Source organism: Pan paniscus, chromosome 1 (assembly GCF_029289425.2).
Source record: "Pan paniscus chromosome 1, NHGRI_mPanPan1-v2.0_pri, whole genome shotgun sequence".
Classification (NCBI taxonomy): domain Eukaryota; kingdom Metazoa; phylum Chordata; class Mammalia; order Primates; family Hominidae; genus Pan; species Pan paniscus.
The window spans coordinates 84199962-84222540 of record NC_073249.2 but is presented as its reverse complement, the minus strand read 5'-3'; the positions used below and the strand labels follow the sequence as shown (position 1 = coordinate 84222540).

The 22579-nt window shown below is 44.0% G+C and overlaps 1 protein-coding gene across 1 annotated transcript; it reads left to right on the top strand.

Annotated features, from left to right (window-relative positions):
• Positions 1-236: 236 nt before the first annotated feature.
• LRRC52 (leucine rich repeat containing 52) lies at positions 237-20212 on the top strand. Its single transcript, XM_003824583.4, has 2 exons — positions 237-1175; positions 19760-20212. The coding sequence occupies exons 1-2, from the start codon at positions 554-556 to the stop codon at positions 20077-20079; spliced, it is 942 nt and encodes a 313-aa protein (XP_003824631.1). The 5' UTR covers positions 237-553; the 3' UTR covers positions 20080-20212.
• Positions 20213-22579: the final 2367 nt, after the last annotated feature.

Genomic DNA, 22579 nt, shown 5'->3' with positions numbered 1-22579 from the left:
GGTACATATACTATACACATCCACACACTGAACCCAGCCTGGTCTCCAACACACACATGCTGCAGGCCCCTACCCATGAGGCCCCAACTCCCCCAGGGAGTTCCAGCTGGCTTACCAAGACACATAAAACACCCCCACACCACCCAGAAGGAGAGGTGAGGAATCTCTTTCCCTCAGCCAGGCAGTCTCCTGAGGCTGCTGACATCACAAAGGTGTCAACTGGCAACCTCATTGTCATGTGGCTCTCCCCTGGCTCCCCTTCACTTGCAAACGCAGGGAAAGGGTGAGACCTTTCAAAGCTGCCAAGTGGGCAAGCTTCCAGCAGCAGTCTGGGAGCGAGCGACAGAGCCACCAAGCTGGGCGGCAGGGCATTGAGCCTCGCGTTTCAATTTCTGTTCAGTTCTCCTGTAATGGAAAATTGCTTTGCACAAAGCTAAAGTGTTACAGTTCTTTCCAGCGCCCCTCCCCCGCCCCACCCCCCCACCGGCAGCCTTCGGATCAGAGGGACAGAGCCCGCAGGAAGGTGAAAGGAGGGTGGTTGTGGCTTCTTACTATGTCCCTTGCTTCAGGCCCTGGCCCTGGGTGGTTACTCTTTTCCTTTGGAATGGGGCTGGTATCAGGGTCAAAGTGTCCAAATAATTGTCTGTGTCAAGCCCAAGAAGTAATCTGCACAGGGAAGCAGTTAACCGAATACCCCCTTGACATACCCCTGAACACCCGGAGGCTGTTCCTGAACGAGAACAGAATCACTAGTTTGCCAGCAATGCATCTAGGACTCCTCAGTGACCTTGTTTATTTGGACTGTCAGAACAACCGGATTCGAGAGGTGATGGATTATACCTTCATCGGGGTCTTCAAACTCATCTACCTTGACCTCAGCTCCAACAACCTAACCTCGATCTCCCCATTCACTTTCTCGGTGCTCAGCAACCTGGTGCAGCTGAACATTGCCAACAACCCTCACCTGTTATCGCTTCACAAGTTCACCTTTGCCAACACCACCTCTTTGAGGTACCTGGACCTCAGAAATACCGGCTTGCAGACCCTGGACAGTGCTGCCTTATACCACCTCAGTACTCTGGAGACCCTGTTTCTGAGTGGAAACCCCTGGAAGTGCAACTGCTCTTTCCTGGACTTCGCCATCTTCTTAATAGTATTCCATATGGACCCCTCAGGTGAGGGCTTGATTGGGTGTGGGGAAGAGGATGTGATTAAAGTGGCTCCAGAAAAGGTGAACTCAAAAGATGGTCAGAATGGGAGAAAAAGTTGGGTGAAGCTGATTGAATGCATTCTTATTACTCTGCAGGGCCCACCCTTGGGTTGACTGGAGTAGCAGTAAGAAAAAGTTCTGAAATAGGAATTCAAAGAGCTGAGTTCTGGTCCCAAACTCAGCACTTACCAGTTGGCTACCCTTGAAAATGTCACCATTTCTCTGAGCCTCCGTTTTCTAATCCATAAAGTGGGGACAATAATATTACCTAAGGCACAGAGTTGCATCAAATATATGATGTGTGTAGAAATGATGAAGTACTCTAATTGCAAAGTGACAAGGTAATATAGGGACACTGTATTCTGTTGGCAAACTGTTTTAATCTGTTTAATTCAGCAACTGAATTTTTCCAGGATCAAAAAGTAAATTCAGTCATTCATATAGGATTATGATATATAGAAGGGAAAGTTTAATATAAAGATGGAAGGAGGGGCACGTGAGCTACCCAGACAGTGAGAGAGGGAGGGAAGAAGGAAGAAAGGGCTTTTGATAGCTGCTTTGTTTTGAAGATGCTGGCCTCCTATAGAAGGAGAGAATGGCATGAATCAATGGAGAAAGGGTCCAGTGCTCACTCTGTCAAGCAGAGAGATTCTAGTCTTACAGGTAGATGCTCAGCTCTTACCTGGGAGATTTCCAAGCTCCTTGCCACCACTCTACCCGCTGTCCTCACCCGGCCTGCCACGGCCCCTGTGCTTCATTCCCTCTTTATCTTAGGGACTTTACTGTCTCATCCTTACCCTCCAATTCTTCTCTCCACCAATAATAGCATTTTTACCCAGGAAAGTCAGAGCTTCAGAAAAATGAGAAATAACTCCTCACAGAAAGTCTGGAGCCACTGATGTAATCCGGCAAAATTGGACTCTGGGTAGAAAATCAAATCCTGTCAAAACCATGTAGTTTCTCCCTTCCCTGGGTGTTTGCCTTTGAAAACGTTTTCATAGACGCAGCTTCATAAAACTCCTGCTGAAGCTTCCACCATGAAGTACTGCCCAGGTGGCAATATGCTAGAAATAATCCTGGCCAGAATGACAGACTTCAAGGAGAACTGGGGGAGAGAGAATCAAGTGGTGACAGTAAGTAAAAAACGTGCCCTCCTGGCTTCCCAATGGGTGTGTCTCAAAAAGTCCTCCTGGCAGAGTCTGGACTGGGATGAGGCAAGCAGGGCTTTTAGGAGGCAAAATTTAAGGAGGCACTAAGAGTGAGTGCACTGAGAATAAGACATTGTGAGTCAGTGCCTCCTTAAATTTTGTGCCTTAGACACCTGACCCTACTGCCAGATACCTCAACTTGAGTTGTTAGAATAAATCAAAAGAAACTAACTTTGTCAGACCATCTTCCAACAGGACTAGAATGCAGAAGCAGTTATCTCAGGTAGGTTGCCTTGACTCTCTATAACACCAACTCTAGGAGGCAGAGATAATGTTTTCTACTTTTCTCCAAAACTGTGATAGTGTCTAGAAAGCACTATCAAAGAGGTTCAATATTAATGATCCTCATGCATGACCTGTGGTCCATAAAGGGGATTCTCCCCTGTCCATGTTCCTGTAAATTAGCCTGTGGAAGGGTGTCATCTTCTTTTGCCCCTCCCCACCATACATGCACTTTTCCTTGAGTATAGCCCATCAGGTTGCAAGTGGGACCTCCCACCCCAGATGACAAGAGTAACATAGCTTGGCTTCCACCCCAGCACCTAAGCCTACCATTTCGCCTCCCATTCCATCTCCCTTCATCAGATTTCTGCTTGCACAGTTGTATCTTCTCAGAATTTTCAGGCTGACCACTTTGGACTCCTTGACTCTTCAGTTCAATCCACAGTTGAATGGGATTATAAAGTAGATCTTTTTCACTGCATATTTTCCAAGACATCAGAAAGGAGTGTCTATCTTGTCAAGATTATAAGCTCCTCATGAATGAAGAGTCTGTTTTGTGAGGTAGACAAAGCTTTCATCCCCCAGCCGTGGGACCCCACACACGCACCCACAAGTGCTAATTTGCTCATCTCCCTCCATTTTTCCACACATGGTACCTCATTTCCTTTAGCATGAGTGTCACACCAACACTTAAACTTGTGCCCTCAGCCTGTGGAAGAGACTAGGATTGGTATTTTTAACCCTATCCTTGGATGAGAAAATAGACTCACCTGCCCAAAATCACACAGCTGATAAATGGCAAGAAAGTGACTTGAACCCCTTGATTTCAAATGCAGGTCTTTTTCCACAAGACTATACTATCTCGTAAATCCTCGAATTACATAACTATCATCCTGTAAGTGAGTTTAGTTATAAATATAAGTTATATTATAAAAATATGGCTACAGCATCTAAACTTCAGCTTTATTTTCTATCTGGCTGCCACTTGGAACTGACTCAAGATCATTTTCATTGGATAATAAGCACTAACCATCATAAATTCATTGATATGCCTGTACTTCCCTTGCAAACCCAGGTTTCACCCCAGTCTACCCCAACTCCAAAAGGGTGAATCTAACCTTAGCATTTGCTCTCATTTGGGCCTTAATCAGTCTGGTTCTCCCTTCCCATACACACATACAATCACAAATATGCACACAAACACACATGCAAACACAAATACCTACACACACATATGCAAACACAAAGGTTTGTATATACCATATATACATATGTTCATACCATATATACATACATACTTACATACCCACACGTATATACCATTTATACATACATACCTACTTACGTACCCATCCACATATTACATACACACACATAAATGTACAGGTTCACACCCACATACATGAACAGATACATGCATACCCATAAAGTTGAACACACATACAGTAAAATTCATTAGCTGCTTCTCTTGCCTTCTAGCCAAACCTCAATGTAAGGAAAGGTATTTAATTCATTTGACTCTCAAATGATGGTTCATGGTCTCTGCTAGGTGGAAATATCTTTGCTATAGGCAAACATTCTTGGTGAAGTCTCAAACTTAAGCCCACCTATTTATACCACATTTGTTATCAAAATCGTGATCTTTGACATATTCTAGCATGGAGCCCATGTATCTCTCTACATATATCCACATTTCAGGAGATAGGAAGATTTCTATGAAATAACCTGAGTTATCTGGTGTTTATAAAACAGAATCCACTTCACAAACAGACTCATTTTAGACCCAAGGAAATACTGAACCTTAGCCCTGGGAAATTTTCACTGTAGTGTAATATTAAGGGGAATATGAGAGTGCACATATATTCCTTGAAAAGCAATGCAGTGAAGTAAAGGACTTCCATGCTACAATTCAGTTCATCCATTTATCTAAATACTTATTGAGTGCCTACTATGTGCCAAACAAGTGCTCATCAAGGTAACTAACCAAGAAACCTGAGGCTGCATATGGAGACTTATGTAACTCTAGGTCATCTGTGCCATATCTATGTCATAGTTTAGTTGTGCATAACAGAACAAAACAGGGCAGGACAAACGAGGCCAGCGTGTGCCTGTTGGGGTGACAGGCACTTGGGGCAGCCACTTGTCCTCCAAGAGATGAAGGACAGTCACCCTCAGGCAGCAGAGCCCAGTGTTAAGAGCTCAGGTTCCGGAATAAAATTGACGGGTTATAATTCTAGCCCTGATGCTGACTATCTGCAGGATATAAGATAAGTTACTTAACCTCTCTGAACTTTAATTTCCTCATCTTGAATACAAGGATAATAATAGAACCAACATTCCTAGGGCTGTCATAAAATGAAATGAGAACATTTATAAGGTGCCATTAGCATTTAAGCTTGACACACTATAAGCAATCAAAAAACAAATGGTTGGTAGATGAGGAAAGGTACAGGATACTAAGAGAGTAGAATACCAGAAAGCAGTCAAGTGTTCCCCTAGATAAGCAGTGGACTTCAGGAAGGCTCAGCATATGTGGTGTTAGAGGACAATGCACCCTGTCTAGAAACATGACTATAGAGATGCAGGCAGGAATATAGATAGAATGTGGGAAGGTGGGCAGCTGCTTCTAAGACTCTAATCCATACAAAAATGGGGCAAGGAGAAGCCTGGAGGGACAGGAGAAGTCTATGTCACGTTCTGACTAAGTTGGGTATTATTAGATAAGTTAAGAACATGGGTTTTCAGACCCTAGAGGACAAAAGCAGAAGCTCAAATCAAGACTTTGTCTCAGCCTAGGCCATAAGACTTGGGGCTGGACCAGCAGCAGCAGGGTGCCTGTTCCTGAGTCACCTGAACCTAGAACCAAAGCTCTACCTAAAGACAAGCTCCACTTCCAGAGGCAGGTGTGGATGTGTAGACTACATTCTAGGGATGTGTAGGCAACTTTCTCTAGCCTCAGGAGAAAGACTTCACCTACACGGTATAACTGAGCAATAAATACTTTTGCCCCAATGTGTCCCTATCCACTTCCTACCACTAAGCTGAAATTAGTCACTAGAGGTTCATCCTTTTGGGTACCAATTATGTGTTATGATCTTGAAAAAGAAACTGCAAAAATACATGAACTCCTGGGAAGAATAACACAAGTGTCCTTAAGCCTTTATCAGCTCTCATATCAGAAGGAGGAGTTAATTCTTGGGAATTTGATTAGCTAAGATTAATTCTGCAGCAGTGGAGAACCTTGAAGGAAACAGAGGTGCAAGAAGGAAGTGGAGAGGTCTTAAAAGAAAAGACATGAGGGCAATATCATACGCTTCTTCTGTGTCACATTTTTGCTAAGGACCTCCCCCATAGAGGCGTTGTAGAGGAAGCCCAGTGTTTCATTCATTTTATTTTATCATAAGGCTACACTGAACAAGAATATCAAAACTTTCTCAGGTTGGCGAGATCTGGCACCATAATCAAAGGTCTGATTCAAAAGAAACTCTCCAATGGCATACTCACCAGATGTACTGAAAAGTATTCAGTTCTCAAAGAGTTAATGTAGTCACTTTTTAAACACGAAAGTTACAGCAGAAATGGAGGTGTGTTGTAATGTGTCCCTTGCTAGGGTGCTCTACTGAGCCCTGACCAATACGGACTGAAAACAGACCCACACATTCCATTTCCTTTCTGGCCCAGGTTAGCAAGTGGGAGGACTAATTCCTGGCCAGCACTGTTATTTTCCTGTCATTAATGCTACTTGAAGGTGAGAGTGGTCATTGAGTTCTTCCCAGGATATTTGATTTCCCTCAGGGGACAGGGTTGAATGGCTTTCAGGAGGCTCTCGAAAACTCACTCAAACTCTAAGCTCCAAAACATACAAAACCTAGCCTCATACATCCCATTCCCCTCTACCCGCAAAGTCTGCTCTAATGCTGTCCAGTAGAAGTTTCTGCAACAGGGTAAATAGTCTATATATATGGTGTCGGATACAGTAGTCACTAGCTGCATGTGGCCATTGAGCTCTTGAAATTTGGCTAGAACAAATGAACTGAATTTTTATTTTATCTTATTTCAATACATTTAAATAGCCACCTAAGGCTACTGGCTACCATACTGTTTAGGGTAGCCTTTTAACATAGGATGTTTAAGCTGGAACTTTAGAATCCAGAGTCACAGGTAAGTGGCTATAGAGAAAAGCCCAGCACAGAGATATCCTGACATCCAAGTTCAATGTTTTTCCCTGATGCCATGATATTTCTTTGCTGTCAAGCACATCATGATCCATTTAACTCTGAAACATTTATTGTATATTCATTATGTCCCCAACATTGCATTATAATGCTGGGGTGGCTGTTTCACAGAGAAAAAAAGTCATAATTTTTGTCCTGAATAAGATAATCTAGGATACGAGAGAGAGAAAATAGAATTGAAAGCCAGGAAGCCCTGTCTTGATCCCAGAAATGCCACTGTGTGATATGGGGAAACTCACTTTCCTTCTTCAAGAGTCACTTTTCTTGTCCTTAAAATAAAGGATTTGGGTTAGAGATCCTCAAAGGCCTCTTATAGCTGGTAGCCTATGGACCTAAATAGAAAGATAAGCACACAGGAGGTGAGAGGAGAACAGCGCTCAGCAGGCAAGGTCCCAGGTGAGCAAGTGCAGAGTGGTAAGTGCTGAGGCGAAGGTGTTCCCAGTGATGAGGGCTACATCACATAATTAGGAAGTTCATTTAAGAAACAGATGCTTCTAACTCCTGTACTCTCCCACCTCCTATATTAAGCACCCTCAACTTCACTAAAACAATGCCTCCACCCCAAGAAACTCATTGCCCCAGACTTTCCTCCCAGGCCAGACTTGCTCAAACAGTGCTTCTCAAACTCTAATGAGCAGAAGAATCCCAGGTCCTATGCCCTGAGGTTCTGATTCAGTCAACTCTTCATGCCGGTTGTCCTTAGGCCACTTTTCAGAAACCCTAGAACAGTGGCCTGTGTTCTGGACCTTCAGTGGCTGTTCCAAATAGTAAATGAATCGATTTGCTCTGAGATGCTAATGGCTAGTGTTTTGAAATATCCCCACAGGGAGCATTTGCAATTTGACAGGGAACAACCAGAAACAGTGAGAATTCAGAAAGTGATAGGCTACCAGGGGCTAGAGTGGGGCGGTTTGAGGACAGAGAGTCCCCTCTGTGTCAGCTCTGATAGCCTTAGCCAGTACTAAATGAGCCTGATGGTGGGGCCCACACATCAGAGGAGCTTGAGCAAGGGTGCTGCAGAGGCAGTGGACAAAGCCACTCAGGACCATCTGCAGGGAGCAGATGGGTTGAGTCATGTGCTGCTTCAGGTCCAAGTCATTTTGAGGGCGTTTTGAGCAGAGAACATCTTAGTTTCATTACGAGGTTATATCATCCTGTATTCAAGACTGCTGTAATGGGATAATGGCCCCATTTCAACCTACCAAGTACAAAGTCATCCACAACTGTGCCCAAACTTAGATTTCCGGAATGAATTCAGGTCCTCACGTTATTCCACTATCAATGCTTACCCATGTCCTCCATCAGGGAAATTAAAATAAAGACCAAAGGCCAAAAAAGAAAAAAAAAAAAAAAAAAAGAAAGGTTGGGCAACCAGCAGCTCCAAGGCTTCCAAGGCTGTTGAAAGCCAGAAAAGCAGCCTCCTGAGGGCAAGGAGGGGGCTGAGAGGGGTGCAACTGAGTCAGTGATCCCTAAGCCACCCAGAAAATCCAAGAAGGGATAGGAGCAGCAAGCATGGGACGTTTAGGAACCCCTGGGTGATGCTGACACACTCCCTGACTCAGGCCAATTGGGATCCCTGAGAGTAGGTGATCGAAGGTTACTCCAAGCTCAGAAATGCCAGATTTCTACACCTGGCCCCTCAGGTCACCGAGCATCACTCAGGACTCTGAAAAACAGCAGTTCAAGTCTGGCTAAAGCAGCCAACCTCAGTTTGCTCATCTTTAAAGGTGAAGAGCTCCTCATCCTGGAGGTAATCCTACAAAGGATGGATGCGGCTAGAGAAAAGGATGGGGGCCCAGCTAGGAAGGGCCTTGAGTGGTTTTCTGGGGAACACGCAATATATCCTAAGAAGTCTTGGGAGGCAAGCGAGCTGGAGGTAAGGCTAGGAAGGAAGCTCCCGTAGGCGTTCAAGCCAGACAGTATGGCAGCCTATGGCAACAGTGAGGAGGAGAGGTGTAGACATTTGAGAAGGAATCATTTAGAAGGCAGAAGCAACAGGATTTGGGACTGAACTAGCTCCTCTCATAGTTTCTTGTGCACCCTTTGTAACTTCTGGCACAATTCTAATTAATAAATGTGTATTCATTTAACACTTGTCTTCCCTGATAGACTGGAAGCTCTATGAGAGCAGATCTGGATCTTCAGAAACAAGCACAGGCCTGACACAGAGAAAATGCTCAACTAGTGTTTCCTGAGTGAATGAATGAGATACAGAAAATACAGAAAAGGGAAAAATCAATGGTAGCTCCCAAGACTTTGGCTTGGACAGTGTGGGGGCTTTGCTGACATAAACACACTTGGAGGAGGGCAGTGAGGAAGTCAGGCTAGAAGCCAAGTCCCATCTTGACCTTACTGAGTGGGAAGTCCCTGTAAAACACTAGGCATTTGGATATTCTGACCTGAAATTCAGAATAGAGAACAGGGCATAAAATATACATATATTTGGGGATCATCAACTTACTAGTGATCACTGAAACCTAACAGAAGATGAGATCAATCAGGAAAAAGAGTTTCAAGTGAGGATAATAAGGGCCAAGTGCAGAAGCTTTGGGGAATGCAATATACCAAAGGGTCAAGTAAGAAAGAGCAACTCATGTAGGACAGCAGGAGCCCCCAGACAAAGGAAATTAGAACAGGATAAATTCATGGAAGCCAAAGAGTTCCAAAAAGTGGGAGCAGGTCAGATAAGGACAGAAAACTGTCCATCAGATTTAGGACCAGGGATCCCTGATGTCTTGGGCAGTTCTGCTGGCATGATGAGAGTGAACACCAATCCATAATGGGCTATGAACTGAACATCAAAGGTGTGAAGGAGTAAACCATGTAAACTACTCTTCTAGAAAGCATGGCTGTGGACTGAAGGGAATAGGGTGCTAGTTGGAGAGAAAACAAATGAAGAAGGAGGATTTTTAGAAGAAAAGAAATCCAACCATGTGTTTATCTGCTGATGGAAAGAGTCGATGCAGAGAAAAAGGACAAAGATATAAGAGAGAGGGGAAGTCATTGGTGGGGTAAAGTCCCTGAGAGGACAGAAATGGATGGATGATCTCCAAGGGGTAATCCTTGAAAGGGGAGTGGCACCCCCTCTGCCCTCTGGGACTGCAGAGAAGGAGGCGAGGGTAAACATAGATGGGGGTGACTGTAATAACAGGGGACAAATACAATTGAGGGGCCCAATTGGTGCCTGTATTTCTCTTTCAGTGAGGTAAAAGACAAAAAATGACTATATATCTATAAAGTACACATTTTCATGTAATGTTTTCTATGAAGCTTCCATAACACCAATCCAATTAGGCGACTATAAAATATCCATTGTCCTTGAGATGCTCACATCCTAGTTGAGCAGGCAACACCAAGGTGGGCTGTGGATGCAGGCCACCTGTCTTTTCATCCTGCCTCTGTCACTTGCCAACTACTTGACTGTGGGCAAAAATCTCCATCCAACTCAAGTCCTCATGTGCAAAATGCAGATAAAATAGTGACTATTTCCTCAAGTTGTGATAATTAAATGAAAAAACCCACATGAAGATTTTAGAACTGCACACAGTACATGTTCAATTAATGCTAGCTGTCATTGTTGTTACAAATTCTTTGCCTGGCGGTGATTCTGAGTGTCACATGAGATGCAGAGGAGGGGTAGAGCAGTGTGGGTTTGCAGAAACAAAGAGGGTGAGCAGAGGCAAGGAGTTCAACTTGGGGGAGCCAGAGCTCTTGAGGGGGATGTTAAAGCTTCCAAGATGATGTCATAAAAAACACCTAATCTGCTGCATGACCCATATGCAATGATAGGTGGTGGTTGTTGTTGTTGTTGTTGTTGTTGTTGTTGTTGTTGTTGTTTGGAGGCAGACTCTTGCTGCTCTGTTGCCCAGGCTGGAGTGCAGTGGTGCAATCCCAGCTCACTGCAGCCTCGACTTACCAGGCTGGGGTGATCCTCAGCATCCCCAGGAGCTGGGACTATAAGTATGTGCCACCATGCTTAGACAAATTTTTATTTTTAGTAGAGATGGATTTTGCCACATTGGCCAGGCTGGTCTGGAACTCCTGACCTCAAGTGATCCACCCACCTTGGCCTTCCAAAGTGCTGGGAGGTGTGAGCCACTGCACCCGGCCAATGATAGCTTTTTTGATCACACAGAAGAATTTGGCCTTCTCCTCAACCCAAATAAGAGAATAACTAAAAATCCAATGCATCCAATTAAAACATAGTTAAGATGGAATTAAAGTCATGTTAGACAAACCCTTGTAATTTTCAATGCATTTTCTTGTAACAGCCAAGATGCTTTGGTCACAGCATTTGGCTGAGATGAGGCACAGGCATTGTTATCCCTATTTGACATTTACAAAGAGGTAAGGAGCCCAGACTGGGATCTGAGTACATGCATTCACTGACAGTTACTGAGCACCAATCAGATGCCAGCCCCTTGGCCAGGCACAGGGCATACTGGTGTGAACAGAAACAGACATGCTCTCATGAAACTTACATTATAGTGGGAGAAGAAGACAATAAATAAATTGATATATGACATAATGTCAAATAACAAGTGCCATGGAGGAAAATAAGAGAGGGGAAGAGAAGAGTGTGCCTGAGATTGAGAACAAGGCAGATACTTCAGGCTCAGTGGGCCCGCGGAGGTGGTTTTGAGCAGAGAACTGAAATAAAGTGAGAGAGAAGCCAAGGAAATATTACAAGGGGTGGAAGAAGGTCTTTCTAGACCAAGGGGAGAACGAACACAAAGGCTCTGGGCTGGAATAGAAAGGGAATATGGCTGCAGCAGAGTGAAGGAAAAGGAGAAAGGGAAGAAATGAGATGGAAAATTACTGAGGCCAGGTCACATAGGGTAGATAGGCCATGGAGAGGCTTTTGATTTTATTCTAAGTGTGATGGGAAGTCATGGAAGGATTTTGAGCAGGGAAGTGACATGATCTGTAATTACAGATTGCTCCCACTGCTGTCTCCAGATAGAGATTGTAGGAAAAAGCAAGGACACACATTCAGAGGCCAACACAGTTCAGGCAAAAGAGGGCACTGGTTGGGACCAGGACAATGGTCCAGGTAATTAGAAGAGGTAAGAATCAGGATACATTTTGAAGGGAGGACTAGCAGGGTTTGCTTATGATCTGAACATGTAATGTGAAAGAGGAAGCAAACAATTTCTGCCTGATGTTTCTGCCTGGTGAACTGGTGAATGATGGTGCCCTTCGGCTCCTGGGGTTTCACAATGGTTTGTTATCCATGAGGACAACTGTCTGCTCTCTGGATTTTTCTGAGCAGATGGGTAGTTATTAAGCAGGCTCAGCTCTAGGCCAAACTGAGAAGAAACTAGAAGAAAAAAATTTAATTTTTAACTTCCAAGAAGAACCTGGTCCCAGCCGCCAGCCCCACCATGCAGCTTGTTCCCCTCACCCCACCAAAAGGTGGTAGCAGGGGGCTACCCCTGAGTAGGGATTAAGTCATTTGCTTCTTTTTCAGAAAACTTTACACTTTTGAGTGTTATTTTATTGGTGAAATGGAATGTTTCATCTCCCACTGACAGAGTTCTGGGTACTGACAAGCCCATGAGAAGGAATTATGAGAAAAAGAAAGCTTTTTGCCTCTGAATCATGCCCATTTGCAACCAGTTATACATGAGACCAGTTCTGTAACCTAAAACACCTGTAAAGCACAGGCATAATCAGGTTGAACTTGCTAAACGTCAAGGTCTCGTCTCCATGTTCCATGAGTCTATGAATCACTTTTAACCTTTAAAAATCTATAGACTCTATATACAAGGGGGGTAAATTGTGAATACCAGATAAGAATTGTACTTTGCACAAGCCCAAATAACACAAATCCTTAAGGTTTTAAGGTGCCTAGGATGGATTAGACCAGGAGTCAGCACACACTTTCCAGAAAAGGCCAATAGTAAATATTCTAGGCTTTGTGGGTCTTCATTGCACCTACTCAACATTGCCATTAAGGTGAAGGCAGCATTAGAAAATATGCAAAAGGATGGGAAAGCTGTGTTCCAATAAAACTTTGTTTACAAAACAGCAGGCTGGATTTGGCCCACAGGTTGTAGTTTGCTGACCCCTGGCTTATGCCATCATTGCATGACAGCTGGGCAATGAGTAAGTGGAGCTCCAGAAAGGCAAAGGTAGAAGCCAGTGCCAGGGCTTGAAATTCTCATAGGTTTGTGCATGAGGATCTGAGAAGGGGCCTTGTTGGCCAGTTGGCTTTGGTGTTCTTGAGCAGTCATATTGCCCAACCTAGGTTTCCTTCTAGGGAATCATCTCCTCTGGGCACCTGTAGTACAACAGAATATATAATAGTGATCCCTTCATATTCCATTTGGGGAACCTGTCCTAAACAACAGGCCAAAGACATCAGAGTTTTAAAAGTGCTATAGGAGATCAGACCAATAATCCACCCTTGCATTCATTTATTGAGCACCTACTGTGTGCCAGGCACTAAGGATACAAGAGTACAGAAAAAGGGTCCCTGCTCTCAAACAGTTCTCGAAAAGTAATTTGGAAATAATAATAATTACCTTTTGATATCATGTCTGCAGCAGTTTGTCCTCATACTCTTACCCTTGTTTCCTTCTCTTCAGTCTCACAGGACAGAGGAGGTGCTCTTCCCAGTTCAAGGCTTATACCTCCATTTGGTCCTAGAGAGCATCCATTCCTGCCTCCTTGGAGCTTCACTTAGCTCACTGAACCCTCCCCAGACTCTCATAGGGATTGGTACTCACCCAGTGTAGAGTGTCCGAGGCAGTCCAAGGTCAGCTGACCCACCTATGATATTCTACCACTCAGGTTCCCTTTCCTCCACCTGAGCATTACGTCAGGGACAGTGACCCCAAGGGGTTTGAATAACAATCAATTCATTCAACAAATACGCCCTGTGCTCTAGCATCCTGATAGACGTCAGTGAACAAAACAGACAAAAAATTCTTATCCTCATAGTATCTGTAATCTAATGAGTGGAGTCAGAAAAATGAATAGGTGGCAAATCAATTTCCTTGACAAAAACATAATTTAGCTTGCAAAAAAATGGAAGGCAAAGCACTGTACATCTAGTGATATTTGGGTGGACTGGGGCCTAAAAGAAAAAATGGGGGAATTAGGCTTTTCTCTAGATCCAGGGTAGAAGTTGACGAAGTGCTTGACAAGGTGCATAAAGCTGATAGAAACATAATTTCCTCACTGAGAGGTAATTGCAATGCCTTCAGATTCCACCCTCTTGCTTTCCATTGCCACTGCCTAGATGCTCACCCCTCCAGTCAGCCCAGAAGGTTCCTGAGCAAGCTGCCACAGGGGCTCGAGCAACCTGCCCATGGCCTGGCTCCTTTGGGGGCACCAAGGCCCTGGGAACCTGCAGCACAGCCCTGGGCAGAACTCGGGTCCCTCCTGAAGACCAAGAAAAGAAGCATTTCCCCTTATAACTGGCGGGTTCAATACTGTTTTCTGAAAGAGAGGCCTCCTTGGCTCCCACACTAATAGGTGTGGTTCCAGGACCCAGACACTGTAGTTCTTCCATGCATCTGATTCTGACAAAGAGGTTTTCTGCCTTTGAGCAATATGTTGTGTACAGAAATAAACCAGGTGGTGGTTTATGTTTCCTTAGGAACTATTTGCAATAAGAAGTTCAATATTAATGACATCTGTAGTTAATGCCTGGCCCGCTGGAGTGAGGCTGAGGAAAGGGATGGCATAAAGTTGGGTCACCTGTCTATAAAATGAATGGAACCTCCTGGAGTTGTGCAGTGCACAGCATGTAAAACAGTACTTGCCGACCCCCTGTGTGAGAGGCAAGGAAATTAAGAAAGCCAGAGAAGGAAGAACTGATGTATAGTTTATTCATTCCATAGCATGGGAATAATTAAAACTACCCTGTGGGGTGATCAAAAGTAGAGCTTAGAGCTTAATTTTGTAAAGCATCTCATATAGTGCCTAGCACATGTCAGGCACTTCAGGATCAGTAGATGGGTATAAAACCTCTGAAGTCATCATACTAGAAAAGTAAAAGAAGGTATGGTTAACGAGCTAAAGAAAAGGAAGTTAAATGATTTTTTTTAAAAAAAGGAGGCAACAGGTTAGAAAAAGGACATGAAATAAGTGAGACAAATAAAAAAACAGATACTAGGTATAAATCCAAATATATCAGTAATTACATTTAATGTCAATGGGCTTATTAAAATACAAAGTTTGCTAGCTTGGATGAAAAACAAAACCCAGCTACATACTGCTTACAAAAATATACCTTAAATATAGGAGCATAGAAAGATTAAAAGTAAACGGACGGAAGAAGATACACAACGCAAACACTAACCAAAAGAATTTCAATGCAGCCATACTAATGTTAAACAAAGTAAACTTTAAGGCAAGAAGCATTACTAGAGATAATGAGAGATATTGGTCAATGATAGAAGGGTAATTCTACCAGGAAGACCTAACAATTATAACTTTGTATGCACCTAATAACACAGCTTTAAAATTTGTAAAGTGAAGGCCAGGTGTGGTGGCTCACGCCTGTAATCCCAGCACTTTGGGAGGCCAAGGCAGGAGGATCACCTGAGGTCAGGAGTTCGAGACCAGCCTGGCCAACATGGTGAAACCCCATCTCTACTAAAAATATAAAAATTAGCTGGGCGTGGTGGCGCGTGCCTGTAATCTCAGCTACTCAGGAGGCTGAGGCAGGAGAACCACTTGAACCTGGGAGGCAGAGGTTGCAGTGAGCCAAGATCATGCCACTACACTCCAGCCTGGGCAACAAGAGTGAAACTCTGTCTCAAAAAAAAAAAATTGTGAAGCAAAACTTGAAAGAACTATATGGAGCAGACCAATGCACAGTAAAAACTGGTAATTTTACATAATTAGAGGGACTAGTAGACAATTGTCTAATAATAACTAAGAGACAATAGACGTTTATAAATAAAAAGTCAATAAGGGTATAGAAAATCAGTACACCACCACAACCTAACTGACATGCATAGAACAATGTACTCAACAAAGAATACAGTAAATCCTAACTTAATATCCATAGGTTCTTAGAAACTGCCACTTTAAGCAAAATGACATATAGCAAAGCCAACTCTACCATAGGCTAATTGATAGAAGCAAGAGTTAAGTTTCTAAAGCTTATTTCTAGTCACAAAAACATCATCAAACTTCTAATAAAGATCAAAAAACCCTTCTAATATTTAGCATTGAAATATGAAACATACATACATTTAAGAAAGATTTATACAAACAAGTAAGATAATATTTGCCTAATTATTTCAGTTCAGGGTTGTGAGTGGTTGGAGCCTATCTTGGCAGCTCAGGGTGTAAGGTGGGAAGCAGCCCTGGCCAGGACACCATTCCGTTGGGGGCCATGCATACACATACTCACACATACTTAGACTGGCACAATCTAGACACACCAGTCCACCTAATATGCACATCTTTGAGATGTGGGAAGAAACCAGGGCACCTGGAGAAAACCTGTCCAGACATGGGGAGCGCACACAAACTCCATACAGACAGTGGCCCTGGCTGGGAATACTTTTTTTCTCATTAACATTGTAACAAAATGACATAGAATGAAATAATGTTGTTAGAGGATCTACTGTATAATATATTTGTAGCACATGGAAAATGTACCAAAATTGACCGTACATTCAGTCATATAGCAAATTCTCAAGAAATTTCAAAGGATCAGAGTGTTTCTATAGAATTAAACCAGAATAGTAGGATTAACCTAGAATCTCATAATTTAAAAAAGTACCAGAACATCCCTCAATTTTACAAATTACACAATTCAGTCAATGAATGATAGCTCTTATTAACAAGAACAATAATGATCAGACATGGTTTATACCTTTAAGAGCTAAAAGTCTACCTGGTAGGGGAGAAAGGATGCACATTGTAAATAACCATCATGCAAGATAGAATGTGATAGGTACTTAAGAATGACACAAGGAAATGCTAGGGATGAGTTCACGAGTGGGAACAATCACATGTCCTCTGAGCTCTGAGGACGGGGTGGTTGAGGAAGGTCTCCCTGAAATAGACGCATTTAGGCTAGATCTTAAAAGATGGGAAGAACATGACCCTGCAAAACTAGGGGTATGAGGCATTTGACAAAAAAGGAGCAGTGTAACAAAGTAACTATAGATGAGGGCAAGGGTGAGGTGTAATCAAGGCATAATATGTAGTTTAATTTAATTGGAGCAAAGGTTACCAGCAGTGCTGAGAAGGAGGGAAGGGGAGAAGGGTAGCTGCTGAGGGGCTCTGAATGCCAGGCCAAATGGTCTGGGTGTTATTCTGAGGTTCACAGGAGGTCAGAGGACTGTTTTGAGCCAGAGTGTGACCGAGAAGAGCTGTACTTGGGGAAGGCAATTTGGCAGAAGTGTGTGAAATGGCCCCGAGCTGGGAAAAGGAAACAATGGAGATAGGGAGCCTGGGAGGGGAGAGCCCAAATCTTGGCAGTGACTGCGACTGGGAAGAGGGGGAGATAATTCAGTGGGAGAGAAACCCAGGCCTCCCTCCCAACAAAGCCACCCACATCCCTCACTTAGCAGCCTAACAATGCATTAAAATCACTGCCTAATTGCTCCTTTCAAAGTTAATGCTCCAAAATGGGGAAACGTGTGTGATGTTTAGTCTCATCTCTGCCGCCCAATCTGCAATTTGAAAGCCCAATCTTTTTAAAAATAGAATGAGATAAACCCCCCCTAGACACATCCCAGACCCTCCGAATCCCATGTTTTCCTTTCTCAAATACATCTTTCTTTGAAGATTCATGTGTCTCCCACAGTTTGGGCAGGTGACCTGAGCTCTCTCTCGAAAGAATTCCTGGAGAGCTCCCAGGCGCCTCCCCTGCTCATGGGAGCCCCATGCCCAGGCCTCCTGGGCAAAGCCACAGAGGTCCTCAAGCCAGGCTGACTAGAAAGAGGTACAGAGGCATAATTGTGTTCCTGCGACTTCAGCCCTCAACTCCTTTCCCTCTACTTGAGAGCTCTCTGGTGGGGCAGGTTTGCCCTGAGGGCCACCATCCCACACTGTCTAGAGAGAGGCTTCTTCCTCTCCCTTCCTCTGTAATCATTACAAACAGTGGATATGACACAGTTCGTGCACTGGCTTCCCCTCTTGTGTCTAAAAGCTTGAGTCCTAAACAGCATTACACACTGCACGCCATCTTCCTGAACAAAACAAAATGACTTTGCTGTAGGTGCATTGATACAGAAGCAAGAGGCAAGTATTGGTGTCCGGGTGAAGAGGACTGCTCTTTCCAGCCACCCATAAGCCCAAATGCCTTCTCCCCAGCCAACTTACTTCTGTACTTTTTCTTTGAATGCTGCTTCCAGCCCCCATTAGGATTTACCTAACTGAACCTGATTTTCCTAACATCCTGGGTCACCAAGGATAGTGATGTTTTCACTAGTCAGGCAGTTCCTGCCCTGAAGTTTAGAGGAAACTCCTCTCCACAATAGCTCCTGTTTGCAAATCCCACTTACGCAAAACAAGCTCACACTGGCTTTCTGTCTTCTGTCTTCTATCTTCTATCTAGATTCTGCAGTTATCTAAAACCTTCAAGTTATGGGATCTCCTGAATCTCAGTTTCCTTATTTGTAAGACAAGGAAAATAATATTATGTGCATCAAGGTTATTATTAGAATTAAATAAGATATTTGTAAATAACTTAGTGCATAGCAAGCACTTAGCAAATACTGGCTGCTATTATAATTTTGATTGTGGTTGTCTCAAGCCCTGAGCCGGAGCTCAGTGATCTAGTGTGTGCTGGATACATTCACCTGAGCACCTCACACAAGCACTCAGCCTCAGCATGGCAGAGTATATGGAGTTAGAAAAATGTAGGGGCAGTGATAGGGCTCCGAGGATTCCGTGCTCGAGGCACAATCACCTGTGCCTTCTTACCTATGTCAGTCAGTTCTCTCAACTACTCTGAGAAGTGTCATTCTTTGCACTGGTAAGATGAGGAAATGGAATTCAGAGACAGAATCCGGTATCCTGCTGAAGTTTACAAAATTAGCAAGTAACAGAATCTGGATTAGAAGCCTGGCCTGTCTAGCTCCAGAGCCCACTTTTCTTTCTGTTATATAGTGAAGGCCATGGCGCTACATATGGGGAGGTGCTCAGAGAAGTAGCCAGGAAGCTGAGTCAGCTACTAAGACTGACTGAAGACTCATGTCGATGACATAATCAGCCAGTGATGGCCAACATCACCACCGAGAAGCAGAACTGCTTTCCCTCTTGGCAACCTGTTTACCCTGGGCTCCCCTGACTTGCTCGGGGGGGAAAGTGGTGAGCGGGTAGAACACACAGTAAACATTTCAGGAGAATCTCGTCCCTCCCTATAGTTGAGTGGCTTGCAATGCTCTTGGGGGATGCTAGTGGTGCCAGGTTGGACTCAGCTACTGCTAAAGAGAAAGGGACAAGGTGAAGGGAAAGTCGGGATGGAGGCAAGGGAGGGGCAAGAGGGAGGTGACTGGTAAAGAACAGAGAGATGTCAACCCTCCATGGCAATCTTGCCTAACCTTCCAACCTCCCCACCCCTGTTGTGGCCTCTCCTTCCTTGAGCATCCTTAAGAAGCATTTTCATGGCCTGAATGCAGCAAAGCCTGGGGACAAGGAACAGTCCAGGCCCAGTACTTCTCAAACTCCAGTGTGCAACAGATACCCTGAAGGTCTTGTTGAGATGCAGATTTGGATTCAGGAGGTCACAGGTGGGTCCTGAGATTCTGCATTTCTAACAAGGTCCAGGTGATGTCGATGCTGCTGGCCCACAGACCACACTTGGAGCACTGAGGGTGCAGATGGTCCCTCCTGATCCCCTTTGGCCTTAGGACGCTGGGAGTCACGCTGTTTCAGCACCCTGCCTGCTGTGTTTTTCTTCTTAGATGATCTAAATGCCACATGTGTGGAGCCCACAGAGCTGACAGGGTGGCCCATCACCCGGGTGGGGAACCCACTCCGATACATGTGCATCACGCACCTGGACCACAAAGACTACATCTTCCTGCTGCTCATCGGCTTCTGCATCTTCGCCGCGGGAACTGTGGCTGCCTGGCTCACAGGTGTGTGTGCTGTGCTCTACCAGAACACCTGCCACAAGTCGAGCGAAGAAGATGAGGACGAGGCCGGGACTAGGGTGGAAGTCAGCAGGCGGATTTTTCAAACCCAGACGAGCTCGGTCCAGGAGTTCCCTCAGCTTATTTAGTTGCCAGAGACCACTATCTTATGTGCCTCCCCCAGGCTCCCTGCTTTCTCTCTTGCCCTCCCCATCCCACCACCTTGGAGCTGTCATAGAGATTGAAACCTTCTAGTAAAATAAATAAAATCTCTGCTGGCCATTTCACAGGTTGGTCCCTTCCCACTGCACCAGCCCGAGGATGACTCCTTGAGCTCAGCAGGATGGGGTAGAACAAAATCTAGAAACATTGTTGGATGCACCTAAATACCGAGAAAGTCTACCCCAAAAGTAAGCCATCTCATGTTTAATAAGTACATATTATGTCCCCAAACTAAGTGCTGGAGGGATGGATACAAGGAATACAAGATTTAAGATCTTCCCTAAAGAGCAAACAATTTAAGTGGAAGTGAAGATTAATATTAATCAAATGGAGAAAAGTATAAGACAATGATAAGAACTAACATTAATGGAATGTGTCCATCCATGTACCATCTTCACACTCCATCTTGTAGTTACCACAGCCATCCTATAATATTGATATTATTTTACCGTGAAAATTTGAGGCCTGAACAAGTTAAACAACTGACTGAGGTCACCCAACTGGTAAGTAGCACAGCCTCCCAAAGTCCATGTTCTTTCCTTTACATGAAATATAAATATTTAGCAGCACAACCAAGGGTTCATCATGTAAGCCTGGCCACACAGAGGTGGCCACCACCCAGCGGGTCCATCCCAAGTGCCCAGCATTGTGCCCAGCTTTATGCACACTTCCCCCGGGCTAATGTGTGTGACAACAAGGTCAGGTGGTCATTGTTACTGTCGTTTTCCTGAGGCATGGAGAGATGAAGTCACCAGCTCAAGATTACATAGTTGGTAAGAGCAGAGCAACTGCTGGACCCATGCCAAAGTCCATGCCCTCTCACTACAAGCTACTGTTTATCACTAAGCACTAAAACAGAATAGCCAAGTGTACACAAGCATGTCCTGCGCTCAGGGACATGTGGCAAAGGGAGTGAAGAGAGGGTCGGCTCAACCCAGGCCCCAAGACCCATTCCAGGTTTTCCTTTTTGCTCTACTCAGATCATATTATACTCATGTTCAAGACTCAGATCAAACCCCCACCCATGAAACTAGCTGTCTCTAAACCCCCAACCAGACCTGTTTTTACATCTGCACTTCCACTGTGAATTGCCTGTGACTCTAATCACCACTTGCCCTCCAGTTTGTTTGGTGCAATGCTTAAGAGCATGGGTCCAGACTCAGGAGCTGGATCTCTATCCCCAGTTCTGCACTTAGCACTGTGTGAACTTGGGCTTCCTACTTATAATGATCTTGAGAGCAGAGACCATTTGCCTTCAGTGTTCTCTATTGACACAGCATATAGAGTGATAACTTCCACAAAATAAGTGTTTATTACTGCATTCTATTTAAATCCCAACCCACCAATCATTCCTACTTTGTTATCCTGAACTAAGAGTGACCATGGGCAAGTTATTTAACTTTTGTGTGTCTCAGTTTCTTCATCTGTAAGTGGCAATCACTACAGTGCTTATATAGGGATATTTTGAGAATACAATGAATATCAATTATAATAAGAATTTATTTTAATACACTTTTTATTATGGAATAACTTCAGACTAAGCTACAGAGGTAGCACAGAGTTCCCACATACCTCTCACCCAGTTCCCCCTAACGTTATCTCACATTACAGTGGTACATTTATCAAAGCTGAAAAATTTATATTGGAACACTACTATTAACTAAACTCCACACTTTATTGGTATTTCATTAGTTTTTTTTTCCACAATGCCCTTTTCTCTGTTCCAAGACCCAATCTAGGATACCACGTTTGCATTTAGGATATTTTTAATATAATAACACGTCTAACTTTATTGGGCACTTCTATATGCTAGGCATTGTTCTAAGTGCATATACATACACACAAACACACACACATACACACACAAACACACACATCTCAACTAATTGAATCATCACAACAATCCTATGAGGTAAGCATTATTCCCATCAGATCCTGAAACTGAGGTTTAAGAGGGTAAGTAACTTGCTAAACATTACACATCTAGTACAACCAGAAGTGAAACCAGCTGTGGCTGACTATAGACTGTTTCCTCCAAATCACTAATCAATATTGTCTCTCAGGAATTTAAACTACCAAGAAAGTCTTGGCAAAAGAAATGTGAATTGCAGCTTTTCATGATAGCTTCTCCCCTAAGATTTCGCCTGGATCTTCCAACAATAAGTAATTCCACAAAAATGGGCTGAGCACCTACTCTGACAAGGCCTGAGAAGATCACAGTGAACGCGGCAAAGTGGTGAAAGCTCAAGGAGCTTCCAGTTCAGTTTGGTGGAGAAACAAGAAAACAATCCATTTCAAGACAGAGTGGTAAGTGAAGGGCCGGCACAGTATTCTAAGGGGACCCAAAGGAAGGGCGCCTCAACCAGGAGGCAGTAGGGCATCCTGGAGGGCTTCTCAGAGGAAGAGGCATCTACACTGAGGCTTGAA